Source organism: Ictalurus punctatus, chromosome 14, assembly GCF_001660625.3.
Source record: "Ictalurus punctatus breed USDA103 chromosome 14, Coco_2.0, whole genome shotgun sequence".
Taxonomy (NCBI): Eukaryota; Metazoa; Chordata; class Actinopteri; order Siluriformes; family Ictaluridae; genus Ictalurus; species Ictalurus punctatus.
The window spans coordinates 2697140-2723990 of NC_030429.2; the positions used below are offsets into that span (position 1 = coordinate 2697140).

At 39.1% G+C, this 26851-nt stretch overlaps 1 protein-coding gene and 1 long non-coding RNA gene across 18 annotated transcripts in view; one reads left to right on the forward strand and one right to left on the reverse strand.

Annotated features, from left to right (window-relative positions):
* Nucleotides 1–17881, forward strand: part of LOC108274438 (uncharacterized) — a 38354-nt gene extending 20473 nt beyond the window's left edge. The window contains exons 5-8 of one of the 3 annotated variants that reach the window (XR_008397824.1): nucleotides 13881–13976; nucleotides 16496–16580; nucleotides 16746–16841; nucleotides 17337–17881. This is a non-coding gene — a long non-coding RNA (uncharacterized LOC108274438). The remainder of the gene's footprint in view (nucleotides 1–13880; nucleotides 13977–16495; nucleotides 16581–16745; nucleotides 16842–17336) is intronic. The other 2 variants (XR_008397826.1, XR_008397825.1) reach the window with 2 other exon arrangements.
* Nucleotides 4557–26851, reverse strand: part of LOC124626087 (NACHT, LRR and PYD domains-containing protein 3) — a 35062-nt gene continuing 12767 nt past the window's right edge. For 3 of the 15 annotated variants that reach the window (XM_053685687.1, XM_053685688.1, XM_053685686.1), the window contains 21 exons: nucleotides 26565–26622; nucleotides 25843–26044; nucleotides 23812–25573; nucleotides 23447–23620; nucleotides 23054–23221; nucleotides 22012–22182; nucleotides 21223–21396; nucleotides 20196–20369; nucleotides 19843–20028; nucleotides 19410–19583; nucleotides 18584–18757; nucleotides 16741–16908; nucleotides 14569–14742; nucleotides 14192–14365; nucleotides 13876–14043; nucleotides 13309–13482; nucleotides 10304–10474; nucleotides 8163–8333; nucleotides 6246–6416; nucleotides 5858–6019; nucleotides 4557–5405 (listed from right to left, as the gene is read on the reverse strand). In XM_053685687.1, coding sequence (XP_053541662.1) covers nucleotides 5396–5405; nucleotides 5858–6019; nucleotides 6246–6416; nucleotides 8163–8333; nucleotides 10304–10474; nucleotides 13309–13482; nucleotides 13876–14043; nucleotides 14192–14365; nucleotides 14569–14742; nucleotides 16741–16908; nucleotides 18584–18757; nucleotides 19410–19583; nucleotides 19843–20028; nucleotides 20196–20369; nucleotides 21223–21396; nucleotides 22012–22182; nucleotides 23054–23221; nucleotides 23447–23620; nucleotides 23812–25573; nucleotides 25843–26044; nucleotides 26565–26622 — 4960 coding nt within the window. In that variant the 3' untranslated portion in view covers nucleotides 4557–5395. Of the gene's footprint in view, nucleotides 5406–5857; nucleotides 6020–6245; nucleotides 6417–7658; nucleotides 7742–8162; nucleotides 8334–10303; nucleotides 10475–10962; nucleotides 11138–12640; nucleotides 12827–13308; nucleotides 13483–13875; nucleotides 14044–14191; nucleotides 14366–14568; nucleotides 14743–16740; nucleotides 16909–18583; nucleotides 18758–19409; nucleotides 19584–19842; nucleotides 20029–20195; nucleotides 20370–21222; nucleotides 21397–22011; nucleotides 22183–23053; nucleotides 23222–23446; nucleotides 23621–23811; nucleotides 25574–25842; nucleotides 26045–26564; nucleotides 26623–26851 lie in introns of those variants that run through there. The other 12 variants (XM_053685691.1, XM_053685690.1, XM_053685692.1 and 9 more) reach the window with 12 other exon arrangements.

Consider the following 26851-nt stretch of genomic DNA (forward strand, 5'->3'; position numbering starts at 1 on the left):
ACCCTTATATAATTTAACTGACGAGTTTGGAGCTGGTGATCATATTGTAGAATTTTGTTCAGGCGGACCAAAAACATACGACTACCGCACTGCGAAGGGTAAGGTATGCATGAAAGCCAAAGGTGTCATGCTCAACGCAGTAAATTCAAAAGCCATTAGATTAGACATCCTGATTGGACTTGTCGATCACTACGTTGTGGGGGCGGATAATAGTCATCATATACTGACATACACAGATACCATCGTACGTAATAAACAATTCACACTACACAACAGGTCAGTTGTAAAAAAAAGTTTAACGTTGTGTACAACAAACACGTACTGCTCCCAGATTTCACAACGATCCCATATGGCTTCTGACAATATTTTTGAACATAGGGGTGTGAGAGACACAGGAGGTTTGATTTCAGATTACATCACCCTTTTTCATTTGCGATAAGCAGACCTTCAAACTCGGAAGTCATATTTTGTAAAAATGTTACAAAATGCTGTACATTTGACTTCTGAAAAAAATTAAAAAATATTGTGGATATTTGATTGGCACTTCTTGTATGATGAATCGTTAAATGTACAAAATAAAATTTGTTGAAGGATTACTACAGACTCTGAATGATGATGCTCTGTTTTTGGCCAACACGGTTAATTTGTTAATCCTCGATGATCTGATGAAAGAGGCCAGCGGGAGCAACGAGGTGGAGAAGGTCTTTATCTAATATGTACATCATACAAATCTTAGTGCTATTTATATTGTACAGAATTTATTTTGACAAGGGAAAGCCAGTAGGACCATCAGTTTAAACACAAATGATCTAATGTTTAAAAACCCCCGAGATGCTAGTCAAGTCAGTGTTCTAGGAAGACAAATGTATCCCAGCAACACAATTTTTTTTTTAAATGGAATGTTATCAAGACGCAACCAGCAAGCCTTTCGGGTATCTGCTGATTGATTTGATTTATAAAACACAAACTCCTGAACACTATCGGCTCAGAACAGATTTACTTGCGCCACACCCTGTGGTATATCTCCAGAAAAGAAGAGAGCGAAATGTCTCAGACTTTGTAGAAACCTGCCGCTTTTAAAAATATTATTAAAAGCGTCACCCAAACAAAGACGGATTATTTTACAAACTGCCAAAGACGAGCTCATTGCGAAATTGTGACGTAGCTCTTAATGTTCTCTACGGCAATATACCTCTCACATCTCAACAATACCGGAAGCTCAGAAAAAGGAAAAGCCTAATCAAATTTGTGGATAAGACTGCTGGTGTTTAAAGAAAGAGACGTGTAATAAATCAACAGGGGGGCTTTCTTCTACCGCTCTTAAGCGTGGCTATTCCTTTCAGCTCCAGCCTGATTGCTTCTAGATAACAGAGGAAATGGAGTACGCAGAGAAAATGTTTTTAGTCCCGCAGCACCAGTTGGACAAACTAAAGCCCGGGACAGCACGCGAATCTATTCAGCAAATCGTGGAGAATGATTTGGACATTGCTATAAGAAATATCTTGCACCACTCTGACTTGGACAGTTCTGAAAAAGCGAACCTGTACACAAACGTTTTACAGCGCTTTTTAACACTCGCTAGACAAGGGGACCGTGAAAGCAGCACATTAACATTGACACCTATGCAGACTGAGCATCCTGAACAGGAAAAGCCGTCTGCGCCGCCCGGCGTAAACCACCACGACGGTTTAGATAACGTAGCGGCGGATATTTTGAAGAATATTCCACAGAGGAGTGTAAAAAAAGCTCGCTACATTTGAGATAAAATGTCTAAAATGAAAGATGTCACATCTTGGGACGATTCAGGAGAGTTTGTATTTAACGGTAGAACTATTCACGGCTCACAGATGCTCGATTTAGTTAAAGGCATCACGGCTCCGCAAAAGATTTCTGATGCCCGAAGACCTGTCGGCTGGCTCGAATTTCTGGAGGCTTTTGCTACTTTAAACATACCATACTCAACGGTGCCAAACCATTCTGTCAGACACGCAATTAACTCTTTCAAAACCACATCGACTTTGCCTATAACCAGCTCATCTAAGAAGCGTAAAAAACAGAAAATACTTCCGAGCACACCATCAGCACAATCAAATTATTCAGATGGCCCTGTATTCAAATCACCCAGTCTTGACACGAGTCAGTGGCTACGTTTTTAATCCACGAGTTTTCTATTGTTTATGATCTTGTTGTTATCTGTATGTGGTGTATGTATAACAATAATAATGATGATGATAATGAGAATAATAATAATAATAATAATAATAATAATAATAGTGTCAAAAGAAGAATTCTCTTTTCTTTGTTTTTATTGAAAAAAATCTTGTTAGACATAAACATTTCATCTGTCTGAACACAACGAATAACTTTGAAAACATTTCTATTACAAAGACCTTTTGTAGTTTTAGTTTTTTCATAAATGCTGACACCATCTTGTCATTTTTAATAAAATCGCCGGTATACATCTTCAGCCCACGGTCATAATCATGCCCCTTCACCATGTGATAGAGAAGAAGCACACAATGCTGCCCGCAGGTCTCTGCCGAAAAATCTTGGACTTGTACTGCTGAATGTTGAATCACTCTAGAATTGGGTTTAGAAAGTTTTTGATATTCTTTGAGAAACGATTGTCGTCTGATTTATTACCAAAGCTGTCAAAAAAACAACCCACGCCGACCTCGTTTATGTAGATGGATAGCCAGTGTTCACCCGGGAGTCCTGAAGGATGCGTGTTGATTATCACCATGGATGGTCATTTTCTTAAGGGGGCTTTTGGTAGGTGGTCACACGGGAGTACGCAGAGAAAATGGGTGTTACACGAGATCTTATTCATTATAGCCATAAACTGGATGGTGTCCATTTTGCCTATTAATAGTAATCAACCAGGATCTGTCTGCGATTTGACACTTCGATGATGCTGTCAAATATGGCATAAACAATCAAGTTGATCGTTCGGGGTAGAGGCTGTCTAAAACGTGCTTCTAGCCTAATGTTCCCAGACTTGATAAGCGACACGTGTTGACTGCAGTCTTCGTCCGGCGTGAGGTTAAACGCATAAAGGGTATACCCATGCAGAAAATTCTCCCTATCAATAGCTAGAGAGTGATTTTTAAGATGCTTTCCAGAAGCCAGCGCTAACTGGTAAAGTTAGTGGCAGAGCCACTTCCATATTCAGGCTGCAGAGGTTTAGCGGGGTGCTGTTGGCCGTCCAGATAAACTGCCAAAAATTCTAGGTCATAGTTTTTAAAGGCGAATGGATTTTTATTATACGAGCCAGTAAACGAGTCATTATCTACCATAGCCAGAACAACGGATTTTGGTAGACTTCCTAAGAACAAGTTTTCTTGATTACAAACACGTGAGCCTACAGGGATTGAGAAGTTTTTCACACATACTCTGTCGATGGGGTATTTGGCTGGCGTCCAGAGCAATGCTTGTACGTGCCCCAATCTCACACCTGGTGAAACCGACACTTTTTTCACAAACAGTGAAGCTGACACGATGTTTAGTTTATAGGCCACAGCATCGCTCCTCATCAAACAGAATTCATCTTTTGCCCTCGTCATGCGAATTTTAATGTCCACACCGTTAAGCATTAGTTTTTCTTGAAAGAATATGTCACTGTGAATGGGGGCCAGTAGTTCAACAACGTTGCTGGCGTTGGTAAATGCAGCTCGTTTGGTCAAACCTCTATTACCACCAGCGGGGTCCGTTACGTCCATGTGACCAGCGGTGTCTTTGTAAAAGAGCCCCGCTGAAAACCGCGTTTCAAGAGCGTCTTTACCATAATTGGTGAGACACTCTATTATGCATCGGTAAGGATATGTGTTGGAACTTTGTGATATGAAACGGTCTCCAAGCGACACGTCCACTTGTGAAAATATTGTATATCCGGCATAGTTAATAAGTCCCACGGGGGCCTAAAATGCAGCTTGGCACACACCTTCCCGTAACTGAAGCGCACGTCTCGATTTTGATCGTCTTTCACCTGTATGGTTATCTCACTGACGGACGATTTATTAACCGATACGTAGTGTGGGGTGTCGTATCTAACACTAACGATCTCGTGGTTCTCCCCCTCTATATGTACACATCTTAGCAGCGGTATGTAGAAATCCCCCACGGTCTGGTATTCTATGATATCGGTATAAATATACATACTGTAATGTACATTAATGTCAGCCTGAAAAGGCGCATAAGTCAAGCCAGATCTCTCAAGAGCATGGTCCGTAGTTTCAATAGCAACCCCCGGTTTTAATCCTAAAATATTGGCCACCTTTCCATAAAATGTCAGCGATGTCTTCGGAGGGCCTTTGAGAAAAACTTTATTTTTAATAAATACATTTTTAAACTTCTCTCCTAGTTTAAACATTACGGCGATTCTTTTAACCAGCACTTTAACATTTTTACCTCGTAAGGATCATTGTTTAGAAGTCATGTAATATGCGCTATTCTTTTTAAACAGCTCTTTTAATCATTTTTACATCCTAAAGGTTTGTGTTTAGAACGTATGTAATACAAACGATTCTTTTAAACAGATTCTTTTTTTAAAAAGACGCTTTACCTCCTAAACTTTTTATTCAAAGGTAAACCGGGAACCCTAAAAACGTAATCAAAATTGTTTTCATTTATTTCACAAAACAAATATTCTACTCATATCTGTACACATTCAAACATCATGCTTTTCTAACAGTGTGTTTACACAAACGAAATAACGCCACACAGTAACACAAACACATCCCCATATTAAAAACATTATTTCTTTTCAGACGTATTTCACCCCACACACACCTCTGCACAACACCCCCAGACACAAAGGAGCCAGATTGACCAGCTGATACACTCCATAGGGTTACCCCCCTCACCACCCCTACAGACCTGCCAGTCAGGGAAGCACAGAGGGTCATAAATTATCAAACACACTACTTTGATTGACAGTTTGACAAAGTGTATGATATAACTACTTATCTGCAAAGTTTTTTCCTGTTCGGCGTGATGTTTAAAGTCCCCGACAACCTCTGTAGTGCCATTTAGCCACCTGTTAATGTCATGATTTCCCCTCGTGCAAGCAAAGCTCGCAGCTTCTGGAAACTCGTTTCTGGATTTTGGAATTACAAAATGCCGTCATCTGTGCGCTGCTCTATGGTGACTTGCTGTAAGTTTAAGAAATGCTTCATTTGATCTGCAGTGGCGTTTTCTATCAGCGGAGGATGAACTTTAATCATCAATATTGCAGTCGATCATGTTCATGTAATCGTGGGCCGTCAAAATCGTAATCGAGATCAATATTCGATTAACTGTGCAGCCCTAATCCACGCTGCTTCTTACATTACTGTACACGCTGCTTCCTCTCTGGTGCGTCTAGTACTATTGTGAAGAACCGTTTCACTCATGTGGATTAATTATATCTGTAAAATCAAAATAGAACAATAGTTTCAGCACTGTACCCTGTATCATTTCTCTTAGCCAGAAGCTATAGAATATCTGTATTTTATTATTAAAATCATATATCTCAATAGTTTAACTACATAAACACAAGAAATATGGCATAAAAGTAGAATAAACATGAAGGATGAGATTAGAAGTGCAGTGGTATTTCTGTGTAGAACAGAATCAGATCAGGTCAAAGTGCACTTCTATTAAATCAGATCCTCAGAAAGCTATTAGCATGCAGTGACGAGTTACTGTTGGGTTTAATTCTGATCCTAAATACTGAAGGTATATTCTGTGTGCTTCTGTCAGTACGATTACCAACATGCTGCTGATTTGACCATTTACATTACTCTTACACAACACTCTTACACTTACATTATATTCTACAGAAACTACACATTCTGTACTGTGTGTTAAGTTTACTGACCGTATCTGTCCTCCTGAATGCTTCAGTAACTCCTCGAATTGTGTGACTGAATTTCCCAGTTTATTACATCTCAGATCCAGATCTTTCAGATGTGAGGAGTTTAACTTCAGAGCTGCAGTCAGAGCAGCACAGTCTCTATCTGTTACTCTGCAGTCATATAACCTGCAGTGGGAAAAGTTTTTAGTTTCTTTACCTCACAGGATTAAATAATGATGATGTAGGCATGTATGTAACAATGAGATGCAGAAATATAATAGTAAAGTACTTGTCTACATTGTTATTGTGTATTAGTAAAAATCTGTGTACGGTCTGTGAAAGACAACTCTAAAGTGTAATCCTGCATCATTATAAAGCTTCATTCAGTGTGTTTCATCACTGAGTTACTCACAGCAGTGTCTCCAGTTTACACTCGTGTTTCTCCAGTAGATCACAGAGCTTCTCCACTCCTGAGTCTCCTACTTCACACCCACTCAGATCCAGCTCTCTGATGTGTGATGGATTTGTACAGAGAGCTGAAACCAAATCAGTGCAGGATTTCCCACTTAAACTGTTACATAATCTGCAGAAAAGGAAACAGTGTTTATTCCAACATTAGAGAAAGAAAGGATATAGAAATGACTGAAGTAAGAACACTATATATTTGAGATTACTAAATATTTGAGATTATAAAAGGACAATAATTAAAACTTAATGACTGTGTTTGTTCTAACTCTTAGAAGCATAAAACAAAACATTAAATATAATGTAAGAAAATTAAACATATGAAAAAGAGTGATTAGTGTCTGTCAGGGATTAGTGCTGATTACGTGTCAGTCACTGCAGATCACACATTATCACTTTAGTAGTGCAGAGTAGTGCTGTCACGATCCTGGAGTTTCTAACTTCGATACAGTACCTTAAAAAATATCGATATTCCATACCACGGGGAAAATTCCCACAACATTAAAGGCATAAAATGATAGATTTTGATTAAAAGATAAATATAACAAGGCTATAACATGACAACAAGGTATATTTTCACATTAATGAAAACTTCTTGTAGTAGTGCACTTGTTCAAAAGTCTCTAAGATTGTCCCACATTCAGAAAGGCAATAAAGTGAAAGGAAAAAACAAAACAGTGCAATCTTGTGTCTTTTTAGAAATAATGAATATAATGAATATCTTCCATAATGAAGATATTTTTAATATTCTCTCAATTTTTTGTCCATCTATTGAAAGTCTTCAATCAATATTTTCAAGCTTCAAGAAGTACACTAAGAGATGGTAAAAGTAATCCATATGAACTGAGCGGTTTAATCCAAGTCTTCTGAAGAGGCACGATCGCTTTATATGATGAGTGGATTTTAATCCAGGCTTTTATTCACATATAAACACTGATCACATCCATAGAGCATCAAATATGATAAACGGAAGCTCAAGCGTGCGTGATGCACGAGAACAAACCTCACTGGAGCGACATGAGGGTGAGTAAATGATGAGAGAACTTTCATTTTTGGGTGAACTTTCCCTTTAAACACAACAGTATCTAAGTTCATTTACTTTTGACCATAGTCAAAGTATTTTCTTCTCAACTGAAACTCTGCTGTCTGAGATTCCTCAGGCCTGATAGCTCTGAGGGGGATTAGCTTAGCTTTGAGAATTACAAAGGGACAACACACTTATCAACAACAGTTTACTGGGCCATCTTGTTTAATGCTTCAGTGATGTTAAACTGGGAGCTGTTACAAAACTCTCCAAATTCTTTATCTAGGTCCGCGTGCCGCTCCTTCAGGTGCTTTGCTAAATTAGTGGTGTTAGCACCTTTTGTTAGCACTGCTCTGTAGCAACGCTTGCATAATGGCTTGCTTGTGTCCTTCACCTTTCCGTGTTCATTTGCATCAAATCTGAAATATTTCCAAATAGAATAGCGTGAGAAAGCGCAGCAGGTATCAGTGTATCGTTATTGCCAAAAATGAGAATTGAAACCGTTTCAAATATTCAGATTTGATATGTATTGAAAAATCTATATTTCTGACAACACTAGTGCAGAGACAGTGTATGTCACTGTTAGAAGATTTGTTGTCTTGCGGTTTGTTTTCTGGTTTAAACTTCGATATAAAGCACAGAGAATGAACAGAAACTCAGATCAGGAGTCAGGACAAGCAGATTTAGTGTCTTTCTATATTTAAATTTTTATTACTGATAATAAATCTAATCTAGAGAGCAAGTTAGACACATTAGTTAGACATTACTAGCTAGGACTGGTAAGAGCTTTGTTCTGGTTTTTATTATAAAGCTGTTTCATCACATCACTAAGTTACTCACTGCAGTTTCTCCAGTTTACACTCGTGTTTCTTCAGTAGATCACAGAGCTTCCTCACTCCTGAGTCTCCTAGTCTACACCAACTCAGATCCAGCTCTCTGATGTGTGATGGATTTGTACAGAGAGCTGAAGCCAAATCAGTGCAGGATTTCTCATTTACACTCTTCCATAATCTGCAGAAAAGGAAACAGTGTTTATTCCAACATTAGAGAAAGAAAGGATATAGAAATGACTGAAGTAAGAACACTAACACATTTCTAAATCTCTGGTTTCTGTTCTTCTATCTTATATTCTTTCTTCTGGTTTTTACCAGACTCATAGGGCTGGGTGATAACTAAAATAATAATTATAACCATTAATTCAATTCAATTCAATTGTATTTTCTATAGCGCTTTTTACAATAGACATTGTCTCAAAGCAGCTTTACAGAAATATCAACACGGTATACAGATATTAAAGGTGCGAATTTATCCCAACTGAGCAAGCCACTGAGTGGCGACGGTGGCAAGGAAAAACTCCCTAAGATGTTTTAAGAGGAAGAAACCTTGAGAGGAACCCGACTCAGAAGGGAACCCATCCTCATCTGGGTAACAACAGATAGTGTGAAAAAGTTCATTATGGATTTATATGAAGTCTGTATGGCGTTAAGAGCAGCCATAGTCCCAGCAGTCTGGAATTAAAGAAGATTTGAGCTCCATCCAGAGGCAGAGAGGATCTGGATCTCTAGTATCTCCATAAATTCGTGTGGGGCTCGGCGAAAGAGGTTTAACGTTAGGGGTTTAACAATATACAACATTTAAATACGATACGATTTCAATACAGAAAAAAAGCACTGCCTGAATATGTGCCTTAGGCTTCCATTTTTAATTGATGAAAATATTTGAGATTATAAAAGGACAATAATTAAAATTTAATGACTGTGTTTATGATCTAACTCTTAGAAGCGTAAAACAAAACATTAAATATAATGTAAGAAAATGAAACATATGAAGCGGGGGACTTTTCTTATTCAGAGGAGGAAGTGCAGGTCTGATTAAGTTTAAATGTTTATTACACCTCACATGATACGAGTGATATTTTATGACGAATTGTCATAAAATTCGTGTCATAAAATTCAAATTCTTCTATTAGAACCATAACCCTAATAGAACATAATGGTGATTAGAATGGGTGCAAATGCAGATAAGATTTTTAATTAAAGAGAGGCACGCAGACAAATCCAAAACATGAGACAATAGCGAGGTCAAGAACAGGGTCAGGCAATTGACAAACAGGCATAGGCATAGACTAGGCAAAACATGACCTGAGAAACGTGGACAAAACACTATGAACAACGGCTTGGTCTACGGGAAAACTCACGTAATACTTCGCAAAGAGTGAATGCATAGAAAGTCCTTTTAAACTGTGGTTGTGATAGTGCTGTGAATTGGATGCAGGTGTGCGTGATTAGAATGAAGGTGAGTGTTCTGGGAATTGCGGTCCATGGCGGCCACGTTTGTAGGCCGCAGTGCAGGATGGGAAATGTAGTCACTGGTTTGCTGTGATATGACACAAATAGCCGACTTTGTTATTATGTTAGAAATCTCCACTTACAAATGTATTTATAGCCTTCACCAATCACTGGATTCATCAGTTACAGTATTTTTGGTTAGCTGCTGTGTTTTTATTTGTAAGATGTAAGTATTAAGTCTATAATGCTGTAATGTAAATAAAATGTAAAAAAATAATTTGGGTAATATTAGATTAATTTAAATTTATGAGATGTTTTCCTTCCTAAAAAGAGTGATTAGTGTCTGTCAGGGATTAGTGCTGATTACGTGTCAGTCACTGCAGATCAGACATTATCACTTTAGTAGTGCAGAGACAATGTATGTCACTGTTAGAAGATTTGTTGTCTTGCGGATTGTTTTCTGGTTTAAACTTCGATATAAAACACCGAGAATGAACAGAAACTCAGATCAGGAGTCGGGAAAAGCAGATTTAGTGTCTTTCTATATTTTAATCTTTATTACTGATAATAAATCTAATCTAGAGAGCAATTAGACACGTTAGTTAGACATTACTAGCTAGGACTGGTAAGAGCTTTGTTCTGGTTAATGCCTTTTATTATAAAGCTGTTTCATCACATCACTGAGTTACTCACAGCAGTGTCTCCAGTTTACACTCGTGTTTCTTCAGTAGATCACAGAGCTTCTTCACTCCTGAGTCTCCTAGTTCACACCCACTCAGATCCAGCACTCTGATGTGTGATGGATTTGTACAGAGAGCTGAAGCCAAATCAGTGCAGGATTTCTCATTTACACTGTTCCATAATCTGCAGAAAAGGAAACAGTGTTTATTCCAACATTAGAGAAAGAAAGGATATAGAAATGACTGAAGTAAGAACACTAACACATTTCTAAATCTCTGGTTTCTGTTCTTCTATCTTATATTCTTTCTTCTGGTTTTTACCAGACTCATAGGGCTGGGTGATAACTAAAATAATAATTATAACCATTAGGGGTTTAACAATATACAATATTTACACTGTTCAATAGACTACAGGGGGAGAAAAGAAAAGATAATTAGTGCCTTATTAAAAAATGAAATATACATGTATAATGTAATACTTCCTGAACCCACTGTATATACCTAATACACTGTAGTTTTATAATAATATTTATAATAATTTAAATATATTAATACATATTCAGAAAGTCTTTCTAAATTAATTATAAATGACTGAAGAATATTAAACTGCTAAAAGATTATTAGTGTTATAATAAATGTGGACTATTTAAAATGTACAGGTTAATTACTCACTTTAGTTTCTGCAGGTTACATTTAGGATTCTTCAGGAAATCACAGATTTCTCACTCCAGACTCTCCTGGTTTATTCCAGTTTAGATCCAGCTCTCTCAGGTGTGAAGGATTTAAAACCAGAGCAGAAGTCAAATGTGACCAGTCATCTTCTGTAATCCTGCCTCCTTTATACAACCTGGAGAGAGAGAGACAGAGAGAGAGAGAGACAGAGAGAGAGAGAGACAGAGAGAGAGAGAGACAGAGAGAGAGAGAGACAGAGAGAGAGAGAGACAGAGAGAGAGAGAGACAGAGAGAGAGACAGAGAGACAGAGAGAGAGACAGAGAGAGAGACAGAGAGAGAGACAGAGAGAGAGACAGAGAGAGAGACAGAGAGAGAGACAGAGAGAGAGACAGAGAGAGAGACAGAGAGAGAGACAGAGAGAGAGACAGAGAGAGAGACAGAGAGAGAGACAGAGAGAGAGAGTAGGAGAGAGACACAGAGAGAGATCCTGATCTCTGGTTACTGTCTGTGTAGTGTTTCACCGCTTCTCCTCTTTTCTCCCACCATCCAAAAATATACAGAAAGGTGGACTGGCTACACTAAATTGCCCCCTAGGTGCTCACCCTGACCAGGATAAAGCACTTGAATGAAGGAATGAGTACACACACTCACAGCCTCACCAAAACTGGGCAGAAGATTGGAAAAAACACCAGGTGATGGTTTCCCAATCTTCATCTGTCCAGTTTGGGTGAGTCTGTGTCCACTGTAGCCTCGGATGTGGTCTTCTGCTGTTGTAGCCCATCCTCAAGGTACTATGTGTTGTGTGTTCTGAGATGCTTTTCTGCTCAGCATGTTTGTAGAGAGTGGTTATTTGTTTATATTGGTTACCTTCCTGTCAGTTTGAACCAGTCTGGTCATTCTCCTCTGACCTCTCTCATCAACACGGCGTTTCCACCCACATAATTGACGCTCACTGTATGTTTTTTTTGTTTTCTGCACCATTCTGTATAAACCCTAGAGGTGTGTGTGTGTGTGTGTGTGTGTGTGTGTGTGTGTGTGTGTGTGTGTGTGTGTGTGTGTGTGTGTGTGTGTGTGTGTGTGTGTGTGTGTGTGTGTGTGTGTGTGTGTGTGTGTGTGTGTGTGTGTGTGTGTGTGTGTGTGTGTGTGTGTGTGTGTGTGTGTGTGTGTGTGTGTGTGTGTGTGTGATCTCCCAGCAGTTTCAGAAATACTCAAACCAATGCAACAGTCAAAGTCACAGAGATCAGATGTTCCTAACATTAACTAAAGCTCATGATCTGTATCAGTATGATTTTATGCATTGTGCTGCTGCCACATGATTGGCTGGTTGGAAAATTACATGAATGATCAAGTAAAAGGTGTTCCAAATAAAGTGGTCAGTGAGGCTTTTCTTGACCTGGTATAAAAGACACCTGGGAGCCAGAAATCTTTCTGATTGAGAGGGGGTCAAATACTTTTTTTCCCTCATTAAAATGCAAATTAATTTATAACATTTTTGACGTGCATTGTTCTGGATTTTTTTGTTGTTATTCTGTCTCTCACTGTTCAAATAAATCTACCATTAAAATTATAGACTGATCATTTCTTTGTCAGTGGGCAAACGTCCAAAATCAGCAGGGGATCAAATACTTTTTCCCTCACTGTAAATACAGCAAGTAACAGCAGTCCAACAGCTTTTATTTCCAACATGAGGTGACATCTGCATAGCAAATCACAGACGTGTATCTGGACTAAAATGATCAGATGAGCACTGAGTTTGGTGAGAAACAGTACAGTAGGTAATTCAGTCTGGAGTTTTCTCAGAGGAGGACGGAGAAAAACACTGACATGGCCGATCCGGACGGAAATAAAGTCATAGAGGAGCTCCTGTAAAAGACTAAATTACCCCAGGACCTCATGTACATCTAATCCCATCCAAATAGGGCTATACTTACATCCTACCCTACTCCAAGGCCCCGCCCACACATACAGTATATAGATGTTTTAGAAAATGTATTTTTTCTCTGCACATTGGTCTCCCGTCCACAAAAAAAGTTTCTTCTAAGAAATGTATTTGAAAATGGAGAAAGAAAAACTATGTTAACTCTCATCTTCAGTGAGTAGTTTATGGAGCGAGTGAAAGTGAAGTGTGATCATGTGATCCTGCTGAGAGTGCACAGACAGAACGACACTCGCACATGGACGCTTCAATTCACAGCAGCTCACACTCTCTTAATAATCATATTGCTAATAATGTTTCACACGCTGAGGTTGGCCATTGTGCTCTCTGTTAATGACACACTCCACACACCAGCTAATTACAATAATGCACGGAAATAGGGATCTATATGTTTATAGTTGTTCCTTACGTAAGTTTCTGCAGTCTGTAATGTGGATCCTGCAGAAGAGCCGAGAGATGCTTCACTTTGACGTGTTCAGGTGTGTTGTTGTTCAGATCCAGCTCCGTGTGCAGTAAGCTGTTTCTTCTGAAAATGTCAGTAAGACACTTGTAGGCTTCCTCTGCATCAGCACTTTTCAACAACCTGTAGAGAAAAATGATATCAGCAGGTTAATAACTGTAATGAGAGCAATAAGGAACTGATTGTTATGTGCTTTAGCTGTGCTTCAGTTTGTGTTTTCAGTGTGTATCTTTATCCAGCTATATCTGTTACACAATCAGTGCACACTAATCCTCATTTCTTAATAAAGTATTAATTATCAGTCTTTACTATTACTATTTATAACTGTTCAAGCACAAAACTCTATCTAGCGCTGTTTCCTGGATAATCATCAAACCCACTTAACATTACAGTGTGATATAGTGACATCAAATCATTGAAATTAAATCATTCAGCAGAATTAATCATTTTCTAATGCTAAATGCTAAAGTGATAGAAATATAGCTGTTTTGGTTATCTAGATCTTTTTTTTCTCACCTCAGTGTCTCCAGGGTATAGTGTGGATCCAGTAGTACATCAGTGAGCAGCTTCACTCCTGATGCTCCAGGGTCATTCCCTCTGAGATCCAGCTCTATCAGGTGTGATGATTTCAGAGCTTCAGCCAGAGCAGCGTATCCTTCCTCTGTTATACTGCAGTCTGAAAGTCTACAACATTTGATGGCATTACTAACAGTCTGCTGTCTGATTAAAGCTTTATATTGTATTATTTTTCCACATGTAGCCTGTGTTTGGATTCTACATGTAAAGTCACAAGCATTTATGCAAGTTTTAAACAGCAGAACCAGATCCTCACCTCAATATCTGCAGGTTACAGGGCTGATGTTGTAGCAGTGCACAAAGCTTCTGCACTCCAGAGTTTCCACATTTATTCTCACTCAGATCCATCTCTCTTATGTGTGCAGGATTTGAATGAAAAGATGAAGTCAAAGCAGAACAGCCTTCTTCTGTAACATCACAGCCCTTTAGCCTAAAGATAACGGGTAACAGTGGAAAGAAAACCTTCACTTTAAGCAACAGTTTTATCCCAAGGTTGATCAGTCAGAGAGTTCACATGAATCATGCAGTGGTCAGATTTAGTAAACTGGTAAACAAAATATAAAATAACCACATTTTATCATGCATAAAAATAAGAAATGTAATTTTATATTAAAATAACATTACAGTACACACATGAGTTTCTCAGGTCTGCAGTGTGAATCCTCCAGTAGAACAGAGAGCTGCTTCACTCCTGAATCTCCTTTTATTTTTCCACTCCGATCCAGTTCTCTCTGCAGTAAGGGGTTTTTACCCAGAACCTCAGTCAGAAAATCACAGGCCTTCTCTGCATCAGCACTTTTCAGCAGCCTGCAGCAGGGGGACAAAAGTAAATTACATTAATAGCAATTTCAGAGTTTATTTTCTCTTTAGTCTCGTTAATACTGCAGACAAATCCATTAGCCATGGTGTTAAATCTGCACTAGACATGGCACAATATCACTTTCTACAATCTTTTAAGCTTTAAAATTGTTGATTCATAATTAATGCACTTTATTTAAAGGGGAATTCATGCAAAAACATAAGTGTGTGTCGGTAGTGTGTGTATACAACCACCTTTTTTATATTCCCCATAAATCAGAAACAGTGTCTCAAAATGAGTCGTTCGCATTTTCTATCTAATATGATGTCACATTGGAACAGGCCCCGCCCAGACTGGTGACCGACTCTGCTCTATTAGTATAGCCCCTCCCCCTGAGTGAGATGAACACAGTGTGCCATGTTCTCCATGCTGGAGCAGCTACAGTTATGAGAAGAATTGTTCTATTGTTGGCTGTAAGAATGAACATGAGTCTTCATGTACTCCCGGCGTCAGAGCCACTGAAGACGGAGTGGAGAGGTTTTATTCTTAAAGGAAATGTGCCCCAAAAATGACCTAAATTTGTACATGTTTGTGTGTATCATTTCACACAAGACTGCTTTATGAACGAGGGTCAATACAAAACAGGATTTGCTGAAAAGTTTATTCTCAAGCATGAATCAGTACCAACTGTTCGTGATCCAGCTTCATATCCAGAAGACGTAATTATCGCACTTGATATTTTCTGAATGTTTGCAAATCGCCTTTCTGAAAGTGCTTGTTAGCAGATTCCACGGCTAATGCAACTAAAGCTACCATTGTCTCTGATTGTATTCACAGAGACCAGAGCTATGTCCTCATTTTTATTTGTAACCTGAAAACGCTTACTGTCTGTAGTATTCATGTATATAGCGCTGAACACTGTTAGATTAAATCAATTATTAAGAGATATAGTTAGGAGTGCAGCTCTTTTACAGATTTCACTCCATTTTACCGTAATATTAGAAATACCTAGAATCCCCCCCCCCCCCCCCCCCTCTTTATTTATACCATGATGAATTGGAACATATGTAGAAGTAATTTTTTTTCTAACATTATTGGTGTTCTGAATTAGTTTGTCATAATAAATCAGATAAAAATACTAAGAACCCCCTCCGTTGCACAAGTTGGTATCGCCCAGCTATTTCCTCGCAACACAACGCTTGTTTAGTGCAAACACCTCACAGGATTATTAAATAATGACTGAAAAACACCACTCCCCTCTTTAACAGTGAATATGTGACTCTGAGAAACTGCCTTCTAGTCAGAGATTCAAAGAAAAGCCATAATTGTAACGTGCCAATAAATGGAAAAGGTTAAAATAGGTAAAAGAACACAGACACTGGACAGAGGATGATTGGACAAAAGTGTTATGGACAGACAAATCTAAGTTTGAGGTGTTTGGATCACAGAGAAGAACATTTGTATGGTGTAGAACAAATGAGAAGATGCTGGAGGAGTGCTTGATGCCATCTGTTAAGCATGGTGGAGGAAGTGTGATGGTCTAGGGACGCTTTGGTGCTGGTAAAGTGTTAAATGTGAACAAGGGACTCTTGAACAAGGAGTTCATCATTGTAAATGCAGATTAAAATGAAGGTCTATCCCCTTTTAGAGCCACGACTAAAGCTTCATCAGAGCTGAATTGGTATTTAGTGGCATTGATGGAATTGTTCTTATTAAAACATCCATCCATCCATCCATCTTCTACCGCTTACTCCTTTTCAGGGTCACAGGGAAACCTGGAGCCTATCTCAGGGACCATCGGGCACAAGGCGGGGTACACCCTGGACAGGGTGCCAGTCCATCGCAGGTCACACAATCACATACACACTCACACACCCATTCATATACTACGGACACTTTACACAAGCCCTTATTAAAACAGTCAGTTCTATTTGTTAGTAGTAGAAAGTTGACTTTCTATTGAAATAATTATTTTCTCTCGTAAAAGTGAAGTATATATTGATCACCTCAGTGTCTCCAGTGTACAGTGTGGATCCAGTAGTACATCAGTGAGCAGCTTCACTCCTGATGCTCCAGGGTCGTTCCCTCTGAGATCCAGCTCTATCAGGTGTGATGATTTCAGAGCTTCAGCCAGAGCAGCATATCCTTCCTCTGTTATACTGCAGTCTGAAAGTCTAAGAGGAACAAATATCTGTTATTATTTCATCTTCAAAGCTTTGAATATAACATTTCCTATCTGTTAAGATTTAGTTTAAGATGAATTTCTGAATTCACCCTACCAAGAAAAATGAATGTCTTTATATTAAGCCTTTAAAGTGATCATCTATTTTTATTTGACTGAGAAAGACTGTAAAACAACCAAAGTGCTAATGATGTACTCCACTACGCCAAACTTAGTGTCACCTTGCACCTACTTTATTTGTTCAATTTCTTCATTTGAGGTAAAGTAGCTCCCTCTTTATCTTGAATCAAGAGAGGCTATAGGGGCATTAAAAAAGCTACTACAAAACACGGTACAAGCAAATACACTAACATTCTAGCAGGAACTATTAACTCTCTCTCTCTCTCTCTCTCTCTTTCTCTCTCTCTGTTAAAAAAACAGCTGAGTCATCTCGGCTACTGGGAAGTTCATATCTGGGTGGAGATATGGAGGAAGTGAGAAGAACTCGAGTGTCCTGCACAGAGCCCTGACCTCAACCGCACTGAACACCTTTAGGATGACCTGGAACCCCAACTGCACCCCAGGCCTCCTCACCCAACATCAGTGCCTGACCTCACTAAAGCTCTTGTAGCTGAATGAACACAAATCCACACAGCCACGCCCCAAAATCTAGTGGAATGCCTTCCCAGAAGAGTGGAGTGCATTATAACAGTAAAGGTGGAAACATCTTGAATGGGATGTTCAACAAGCACATATGGCTGTGATGGTCTGGTGTCCACAAACTTTTGGCAATATAGTGTATGTGTGTTACTGAGTGTCATTTCCTGAGTTCCTAGGTCCATAGTGGTTCTTGGTTTCGACTCTCACCTGGTTCCCATTTTTGTGTACGGATGATCCTTTTATAATGCTGCCTAACTGTGTACCTACCATTGCTTCAGACTTTGACCATGTTTTGGGGATCACAAATAAACACCATGTTGATTTTAGTCATTGCATCCAGCTTCTCTACACACATTACAGCTAGATTTGAAACAAATATAAAAATGTGTTCACACTACAGTAAACATGTCTGGATGAACAGACTTAGAAAAAGAAGAAAATACTCTGCCCTTTTCCAATGCCTGAATTTGCTAATTTCAGGTATTTTTGTGCAGTTTTGGAGATGGAGGTGGAACGTGTGCTGAGACCTTATGATTAATTAGTTATGTTTACTTTTGTTCCATTATAATGCACAGCTTTTGATTACAAAGAGTCTAATAGATCACAAAAACCCTGACATTATTAATTATCCATTATTGTGCTTTTATAATGTAGAAGGTTTAAATTGAGACACAACATATGGACGTATCGTATTAAATTTGAATTTTGTGTATAGTTACACCCCAAGTAGTATGGATGCAAATCAGAATTAAAGTGAAAATTATGTTTGAACATATAGAATTTATTCAGCTATCTAACTATAAACCTGAAAATCCAAACACTTCATTTGTTCTTCATTTGGGGTGTAAAGGGGATTTATACACAACTTCAGATAAAGTCAAATTTAGCATTTACACGTAGCATACCACTATACAGATCTAAAAATAAACATTTCTGAAATGATTTTCCTCTTTATTCTTTGTGTATTAGTTAAGTAAGCAATAATCAAAGCTTCGGATAAAGTCTATCAACAGGAGAGATGAACTGACCTCAGTTTCTCCAGGTTACAGTTTGGACTCTTCAGTCCAGCACAAAGCAGCTTCACTCCTGAGTCCTCCAGAGGATTACTGCTCAGATCCACCTCAGTCAGCTTGGAGGATTCTGAGCTGAGAACTGTTTGTAAAGCCGAGCAGCTTCTCTCTGTCAGGTTACATTCGCTGAGCCTGAAAGGAGAAAATGTCAGAGGAACTCAGAAAAAATTGAGCAGTTAGTGAATAAAATCACTGCTATACACAGTATATTCACGGTATTACTACAACTACCACAGTGTTATGATGGTGATAAGAGGTCAGGTCAGTATTAGGGATAGATTGATGCAGTTTTTTCAGACTGAGTACTAGTACATATTTGGTGGTACTCGTCTACACCAATACTGATCCTGAAATGAGAATCCTACTTTATCAGTATTTATTATTAATCAATCAGGGAACATTTTCTTTCACTCTCTTTATGCTGGTTGCTGCCATGTGCTGTTAATAATGAACTCCTGATGAGTTTTGATAATTAAATGGTATATTTAATAGACGGCATGAGGGAGAACTGAACCATGCCTCACTAGCAAGGTACTGACCTGGCAAAAGGAAGTGTGTCTCAGTACTCAGTGCTCTCTCTCTCTCTCTCTCTCTCTCTCTCGCTCATATGATAATTATTCAGTCTGCTCTGATACTGCTCTGTGTGCTGTGTCGTTCTCTCTATTAAACACCAATTATGGTGACTAAGATAAAAACCACAATATTCTGGTACGTTGATCTCAGTGTACAGTCAGAGTTCAATACTGTCAGTGTATTAGATGTTTGTGTAGTAATTAGACATTACCTCACAGTCTCCAGTTTACAGTCTTTATTCTTCAGTACTGCAGAGAGCAGCTTCACTCCTGAATCCTGAATCCTGTTCTTACTCAGATTCAGCTCAATCAGGGTGGAGGATTCTGATCTGAGAGCTGTGAGCGGAGCTGAACATCCTTTCTCTGTCAGATTACACTCACTGAGCCTGAAAGCACAATTAATCACACTTAACTGTGGAATTATGGGTAGAAAATATCCCATTTGTATGTAATATGTCTGTTTTTGATGTGTATTTAAAGTTTTAAGCAGAAGTGCTTTGGTTAGTTAATCTGAAATCAGTTCTCTACATGCAGCCTGTTCTCCTCAAACTACTCATTACTATTGAAAAGATACTGAAAACAAACCATTCATCCTTTACAAGTGTAATTAAAGTTTCTAAATGAATAAAGAAATAAACTTCTTACTGAAGTTTTTCAGGTCTGCAGTGTGGATCCTTCAGAAGATCCTTCAGTAAAGCAGAGAGTTGCTCTACTCCTGAGTCTCCTTCTATTTTCCCACTCAGATCCAGATCCGTCTGCAGTATCGGGTTTATACCCAGAACTTCACTCAGATAATCATAAGCTTTCTGTGCATCAGGCCTTTTCAGCAACCTGTAGAGCGAGAAAGAACAGAGAAATGCCAACACTAATTATATTTACACCAATGCAGTGGTATTTTTAGTAATTGTTTGGCCCATGGTGGAAAACGAAACAGTAAAACTTTACTAATTACTCAGAATTAAGGCTGTATTTTACATGTACTGGGGGAAAGCGCTCACCTCAGTGTCATTTTACATTTTGTATCATTCATCAAACTTCTAATCTCCGTCATTCCTGATGCTCCAGGGTCGTTCCCTCTGAGGTCCAGGTTTATCAGGTGTGATGATGGGTTTGACTTCAGAGCTTTAGCCAGAGCAGTGTATCCTTTCTCTGTTATATTACAGTCTGAAAGTCTGGAGAAGGAGAATAAAGTTCATCATTCTCGGGTGGGTTTTGGGAAATGTTCATAATGCTTTGTTAACTTGTTCATGAGAATGTTCTTTCATTTAATTTCCAGAAACCCTTCATAAGTAATGAAGTACATAAACTTGTTTGTAAATGACATTCACCTAACGTTTTATTCACGTAGAATTTATCTGGAGCTTGCATGCAGTTCTACCTCAAAAATACAACGGTCAGTAATTTCATTACAAATAAATACTCACCGATCCATTTTCCTGAACAGATGTTATTCAGGCAGTTAATTAATTATCCAGGCATATTAATTAGTCCACTGGCCAAATTACGACTTTACCAATTAATCCACATTTCGATCACTCAAATAAAAAGATATATTTTTTATTTCTGTCCTAATGCTGTGATTGAATATAAACCCACTGTCCATCTCAGTGACGGTCAGCAGTGGTGTGCCCAGGTTTCAGGCTTTCATTATTTTGTTCACTCTCTGTTGCATGATAAATAAACACACAATATCTATAATACCTTCATATTTTCCTCAAGTACAATATAGTGTTGTTGGTTTTGTTATAAAAGGTTTTTAATGTTGTTATCCTCTAAGAAATCTAGTTTGTAAAATTGCAAATTCGGCCTAAATATCTGATAATGAAGCTTTTAAGAAACATTCTACAAACAGGCTCACGTGTATTGTCCTGTGTTAATCTGTTCATTACTGAATACGATTCACTGTTATTGGGAAACACACCCCTGAATGAGTTCCTGACTAATCTATTCCTACATGCTACAAATATACTTATAGTGAATTAAAAATGTCAGTGATCTAGTAATGTATACTATTAAATGACGTACACAAGTTTCTGGAGTTTGCAGGATGAACTCTTTAGTAGAGTAGAGATCTTCTCCACTCCTGGATTTCCCAGTGTGTTCTCACTCAGGTCCAGCTCTGTCAGGTGTGAAGGGTTTGCAGTAAGAGCTGATATCAGATCAGTACAGCCTCTCTCTGTAATACCACTCTTACTCAGCCTGCACACAGAGAACACAGCTGAGGTAAATGTCTTCAAATAGAGTACAGGTAACCCACCATCATGAACGTGGAAAATGGAAAACACTGCTATGTCCAGGGTTGTACACACAGTGCAGTGGACTGTTTATCATCACTGTGTTAATGTGCATTAAACTTCCATCAGAGCCTCAGCAAATCACATCAAATCCAGAACCTTCAGTGCAGCAGAACTGATTCCAGCAGGAGTTTATACACCATGGTAAGAGAACTTTATAGATTTAAATATGAACACAGAGAAAAATATTCATTCCTTCATCTTTATGAAATTTATCCTGATCAGGGTAGTGGTGGATGCAGAGTCTATCCCAGGAACACTGGGCATGAGGTGGGAATACACCCTGTACTCCAGTCCATCACAAACATTCACACACTCATTCACACTGAGGGAGAATTTAGCACAGGGAGGTGGGAGGAAACTGGAGAACCTCGAGGAACCCACAGGGAGAGCATGCGAAACCTCACACAGACAGTCCCGAGTTCAGGATCAAACCAGGAACCCTGGAGCTGCGAGGCTTCAACACTACACCACTACCACCACAGAGAAAAAGATTAGGTGCAGAAACCAGACCACACACCTGAGTCTCTCAGGTCTGCAGTGTGGATCCTTCAGTAGAGCAGAGAGCTGCTTCACTCCTGAGTCTCCAGATATTTTCCCACTCAGATCCAGTTCTCTCTGCAGTAAAGGGTTTGGACCCAGAACTTCAGTTAAAGAAGCACAGGCTTCCTCTGCCTCACTTTTCAACAGACTGCAGAGAAAAAAACACACAATACAGTTACACCTACAGGTGTAGGTCGGGGGTCAGGCTACATCAGTATTTTTGTGAGACCCTGAAGGACTGTAACTTAAGTCTTTATATATTCTTTTACTTATTTAACATGTTCTGTCAATTACCACAAATAACCTAGACTGTAAAGTCATTAGAATAGGATTATTAGGAAAAAATAGAATATGATATTTGTAAGGAAAAGAAGGGCTAAAGAAAAGAAAGGGCTATTAAAGTGTGCACACTATTAGACATTAACTTTTATGCTGATTGTATAAAATGTTTCTATAAATGCATTCCTTTCTTTATCACATTTTATTGGATAGCAGCTGCTGTGATAAGAAAATGTATTTTACAGTAATGTTACCAATTTAACTGTACGGATTAGAAAAACAATCATGATTTTATTTTGTATATTTCTTCATCTCTCAGAAGAGAATTTCGGGTCACATCACTGCCACACAACACACGACTGGTTTTTAGACGCGAGTGTGAATGATATAAAGAGCAGCACACAGGTGTTGATTGTAATCTGTGTTTCAGCTCTGTGACAGGAGTCAGTGCACGCTGTACAATGGCAGTCGCTACACTACAGGTCTGCTGTGAATTCTGAATAGTGTCACAATGTTGAGCAGTAGTGTGTTACAGGCCGTTTCAGTATTTTATTAGTTTATGTGGATCAAATGAAACGAGGCTGCAGGCCAGATTCAGATCCTATTTACCACACACGTACTTGCGTAATATCTAAATCATAATATATTTAATGGTAAGCACAATCATGAACACATTTTCATGAATATTTTCTTCACAATAATAATGATAATAACGTATTTGTTATGTATTACTTGCTCACCTCAGTGTCTCCAGTGTACAGTGTGGATCCTGTAGTACATCAGTGAGCAGTTTCACTCCTGATGCTCCAGGGTCGTTCCCTCTGAGATCCAGCTCTATCAGGTGTGATGATTTCAGAGCTTCAGCCAGAGCAGCGTATCCTTCCTCTGTTATACTGCAGTCTGAAAGTCTAAACAAAGGACAAAATAAATCCTTGTTTCTTACTCCACTTCTGCAGATACATTTTTATAGTTCATGCACTTAGCACCGACCCCCATCATATTCTGTTTTTCCTGCTGTGAGTTTCTTGTTAGTAATGTTGGCAGCTCTGCAACAAGTAACACTAGAGATGCTGTATAATCTACAAACATTCTCTCTCTCTCTCTCTCTCTCTCAATAGGAGAGATGAACTGACCTCAGTTTCTCCAGCTTACAGTTTGGACTCTTCAGTCCAGCACAAAGCAGCTTCACTCCTGAGTCCTCCAGAGGATTACTGCTCAGATCCACCTCAGTCAGCTTGGAGGATTCTGAGCTGAGAACTGTGTGTAAAGCCGAGCAGCTTCTCTCTGTCAGGTTACATTCGCTGACCCTGAAAGGAGAAAATGTCACATCAGAAAATGTATCAGATGTTGGTATCGGTACCAGTATCAGTAACAACGCACCCCTATTTAGCATGAATAAATTATAAAGAGTAGTTAGGCGTATTGCTGTGAAATCCACTCAGAACAGCTCCTCTCATTCCTAAACACTTAGTTTAATTGAGAAACAGCTTTTACTTACAGAATTCTTGTGGCTTCCCGGACGACTGGAAGCAGTCTCTTAAAGCATTCATCTGACTTTATGAACTTCTGTAGCTCAAACACTTCCAGATCCTCCTCTGATGTCAGCAACACAAAGACCAGAGCAGACCACTGAGCAGGTGAGAGTTCAGCTTCAGAGAGACGTCCTGAGCTCATGTAGCTTTGGATCTCTTTCACTAGTGAATCATCATGTAACTCGTTCAGACAGTAGAACAGATTGATGGATCTCTCTGGAGATGGATTGTGTTCAAACTTGAACTTGATGTACTCAACTATGTCCTTTTGACAGTCAGAGCTGTTTCCTTTGTGTGTCAGCAGACCTCGAATGAGCTCCTGATTAGACTCCACTGAGAGGCCCAGAAGGAAGCGGAGGAAAAGATCCAAGTGTCCGTTGTCACTCTGTAAGGCCTGATCCACTGCACTCTTGAGGAAGTCAGACATTTCTGATATGTTGAGAAGACCAGAAAGATCAGTGGTTTGTTCTTTTGTTGGGTTTTTGTCAAGGAAGCAGAGAAATGCATATAATGCAGCCAAAAACTCCTGAACACTCAGATGCACAAAGCTGAACATCTTCCCCAGGTGGAGTCCAGACTCTGCTCTGAAGATTTGGGTACACACTCCTGAGTACACTGCCACTTCTCGGACATCAATGCCACACTCTCTCAGGTCTTCCTCATAGAAGATCAGGTTTCCTTTCTCCAGCTGTTGGAAAGCCAGTTTTCCCAGTGCCAGGATACTCTCTCTGGCCTGGGGAAGATCAAGGTCACATTTCTGATGGTACTTTTGGTCCTTGTGCTTGATCTGAAAGATCAGGAAGTGTGTGAACATTTGAGTCAGAGTCTTGGGGATCTCTCCAATCTCTGCTTCACCCAACATTCTCTCTAGAACAGTGGCTGAGATCCAGCAGAAGACTGGGATGTGGCACATGATGTAGAGGCTTCTTGAAGACTTCATGTGTGTGATGATTTTATTGGACAGGCTCTGATCACTGATCCTCTTCCTGAAGTACTCCTCTTTCTGAGGATCACTGAACCCTCGTACCTCTGTTACCTGGGCTACACACTCAGGAGGGATCTGATTGGCTGCTGCTGGTCGAGTGGTTATCCAGAGGTGAGCAGAGGGAAGCAGATTCCCCTTGATGAGGTTTGTCAGCAGCACATCCACTGAGACTGTCTCTGTCACATCACTCAACATCTCATTCTTCTGGAAATTTAGAGGAAGTCGACACTCATCCAGACCATCAAAGATGAACAGGACTTTGTAGGTGTCACTGTCTATTACTTCCAAGTCCTTAATTTCAGGGAAAAACTGATGAAGAAGGCTCATCAGACTGAAGGTCCCCTGCGTCACCAAATTCAGCTCTCTAAAGGGAAGTGGAAACATGAAGATGACGTCCTGATTCGCTTTCCCTTCAGCCCAGTCCAGAATTAACTTCTGCACAGAGACTGTTTTTCCAATTCCAGCTACTCCTTTAGTCAGCACACTTCTGATGGACTTGTCTTTAAAGAGGTCATTACATTTGATGGGTGTCTCCTCTGCTGCTGGTCTCCTGGACGCTGTCTCAATCTGTCTCACCTCATGTTCTTTATTGACGTCTCCACTCCCACCCTCTGTGACGTAGAGCTCTGTGTAGATCTGATTCAGAAGTGTTAATGTCCCATGCTGTGAGATTCCTTCATTAATTCTTTTACATTTATCTAGAAGTCTGGATTTGAGCTTTCGCTGATACACAGAGGCCAGCTCTAACAAACAGGAAAAATGTGATGGTCATTATTGTAATGTATGGATACTATCCACAGTGTGAAGATCAATATTAGTCACAAACTGGAATTCATTCCTAATAAATACATAAATATGATGTAAAAGAACCAAAACATTAGGATTATCTCTGGGTCATTTATTTGATTAAAAAACTGTATTTATTAGGATAAAAATCAGTATGAAAATATGGACCAGTGGTCCAGTGTGTAATTTAAAGTGATAGAATATTGTAATAATCTAAAGCTCTTACTGATCTGCAGTGTGTGAGCGAGATCTTTCTGCTTCATGTTCTTCAGGATGTGCAGTGTGATCTTCAGCACACCCTCTCTGAAACAGTGCAGATCCTCCTCCTCCTCCTCCTCCTCAGAGCATGCTGGGAAATCAGCACTCAGTAGCTTCTTGAACCTGTTCAGCTCATTCTTCAACAGAGTGATGACTTTGTGCTCCAGCTCCTGATTTAAACAACACAATAACATCAAATTACTAAATAAATCAATAAAAATGCTACATAATCTGTTATATAATTTTATACCACGCTGCTGGTGAATTCTGGCTTCTGATTAGTCAGAAGGTGTTAACTGGATTCATTTTCTCATTCTAATATGTTTCTATAGTAACAGCTGATTTACAGGGACTTGTACGGAGAACGCTCCACATAAATAGATTTTAAAAATATGAGTAATTGTTAATATAGTAAAGATTTCTGTAAGGAGATGTTTATTTAACATTTATGGAAGGAGTCTCCAGTGTCAGCACTTTGTACGTCAGAGGTAAAGCTGTAACTTTAAAACAGACTGAAATGCACTTTTGTCTGATTACACATAATGCTGCTGTAACTGTAAACTGTTTACTATAAAGTTCACTGTAAATTACTTTAATCTACTTTTTAATTCCTAAAGAAGTGTATATTAATTACACACACACACACACACACACACACACACACACACACACACACACACACACACACACCTTGAATATGGACTCCATCTGATTTCTGCAGTCGATTTTTGGTTTCTGTTTTTGGTTTCTGTGGATAAACAAACATTGTAAATTATTCTTTTAAAAAAAAAAAAAAACAACCTCAGCACACATCCTACAGCTCTGATCCACACAGCTGTGATATCTGAACCCCTGAAACTCCACACACACACTCGGCTCTTATCATGGGAGAACTGGTTTCGGGCACAGGAAAGGCAGCAATGGCACTATAATGTGTGTTTCCAGTTGGGACAATTTGCACCAGGAGATAAAGCACT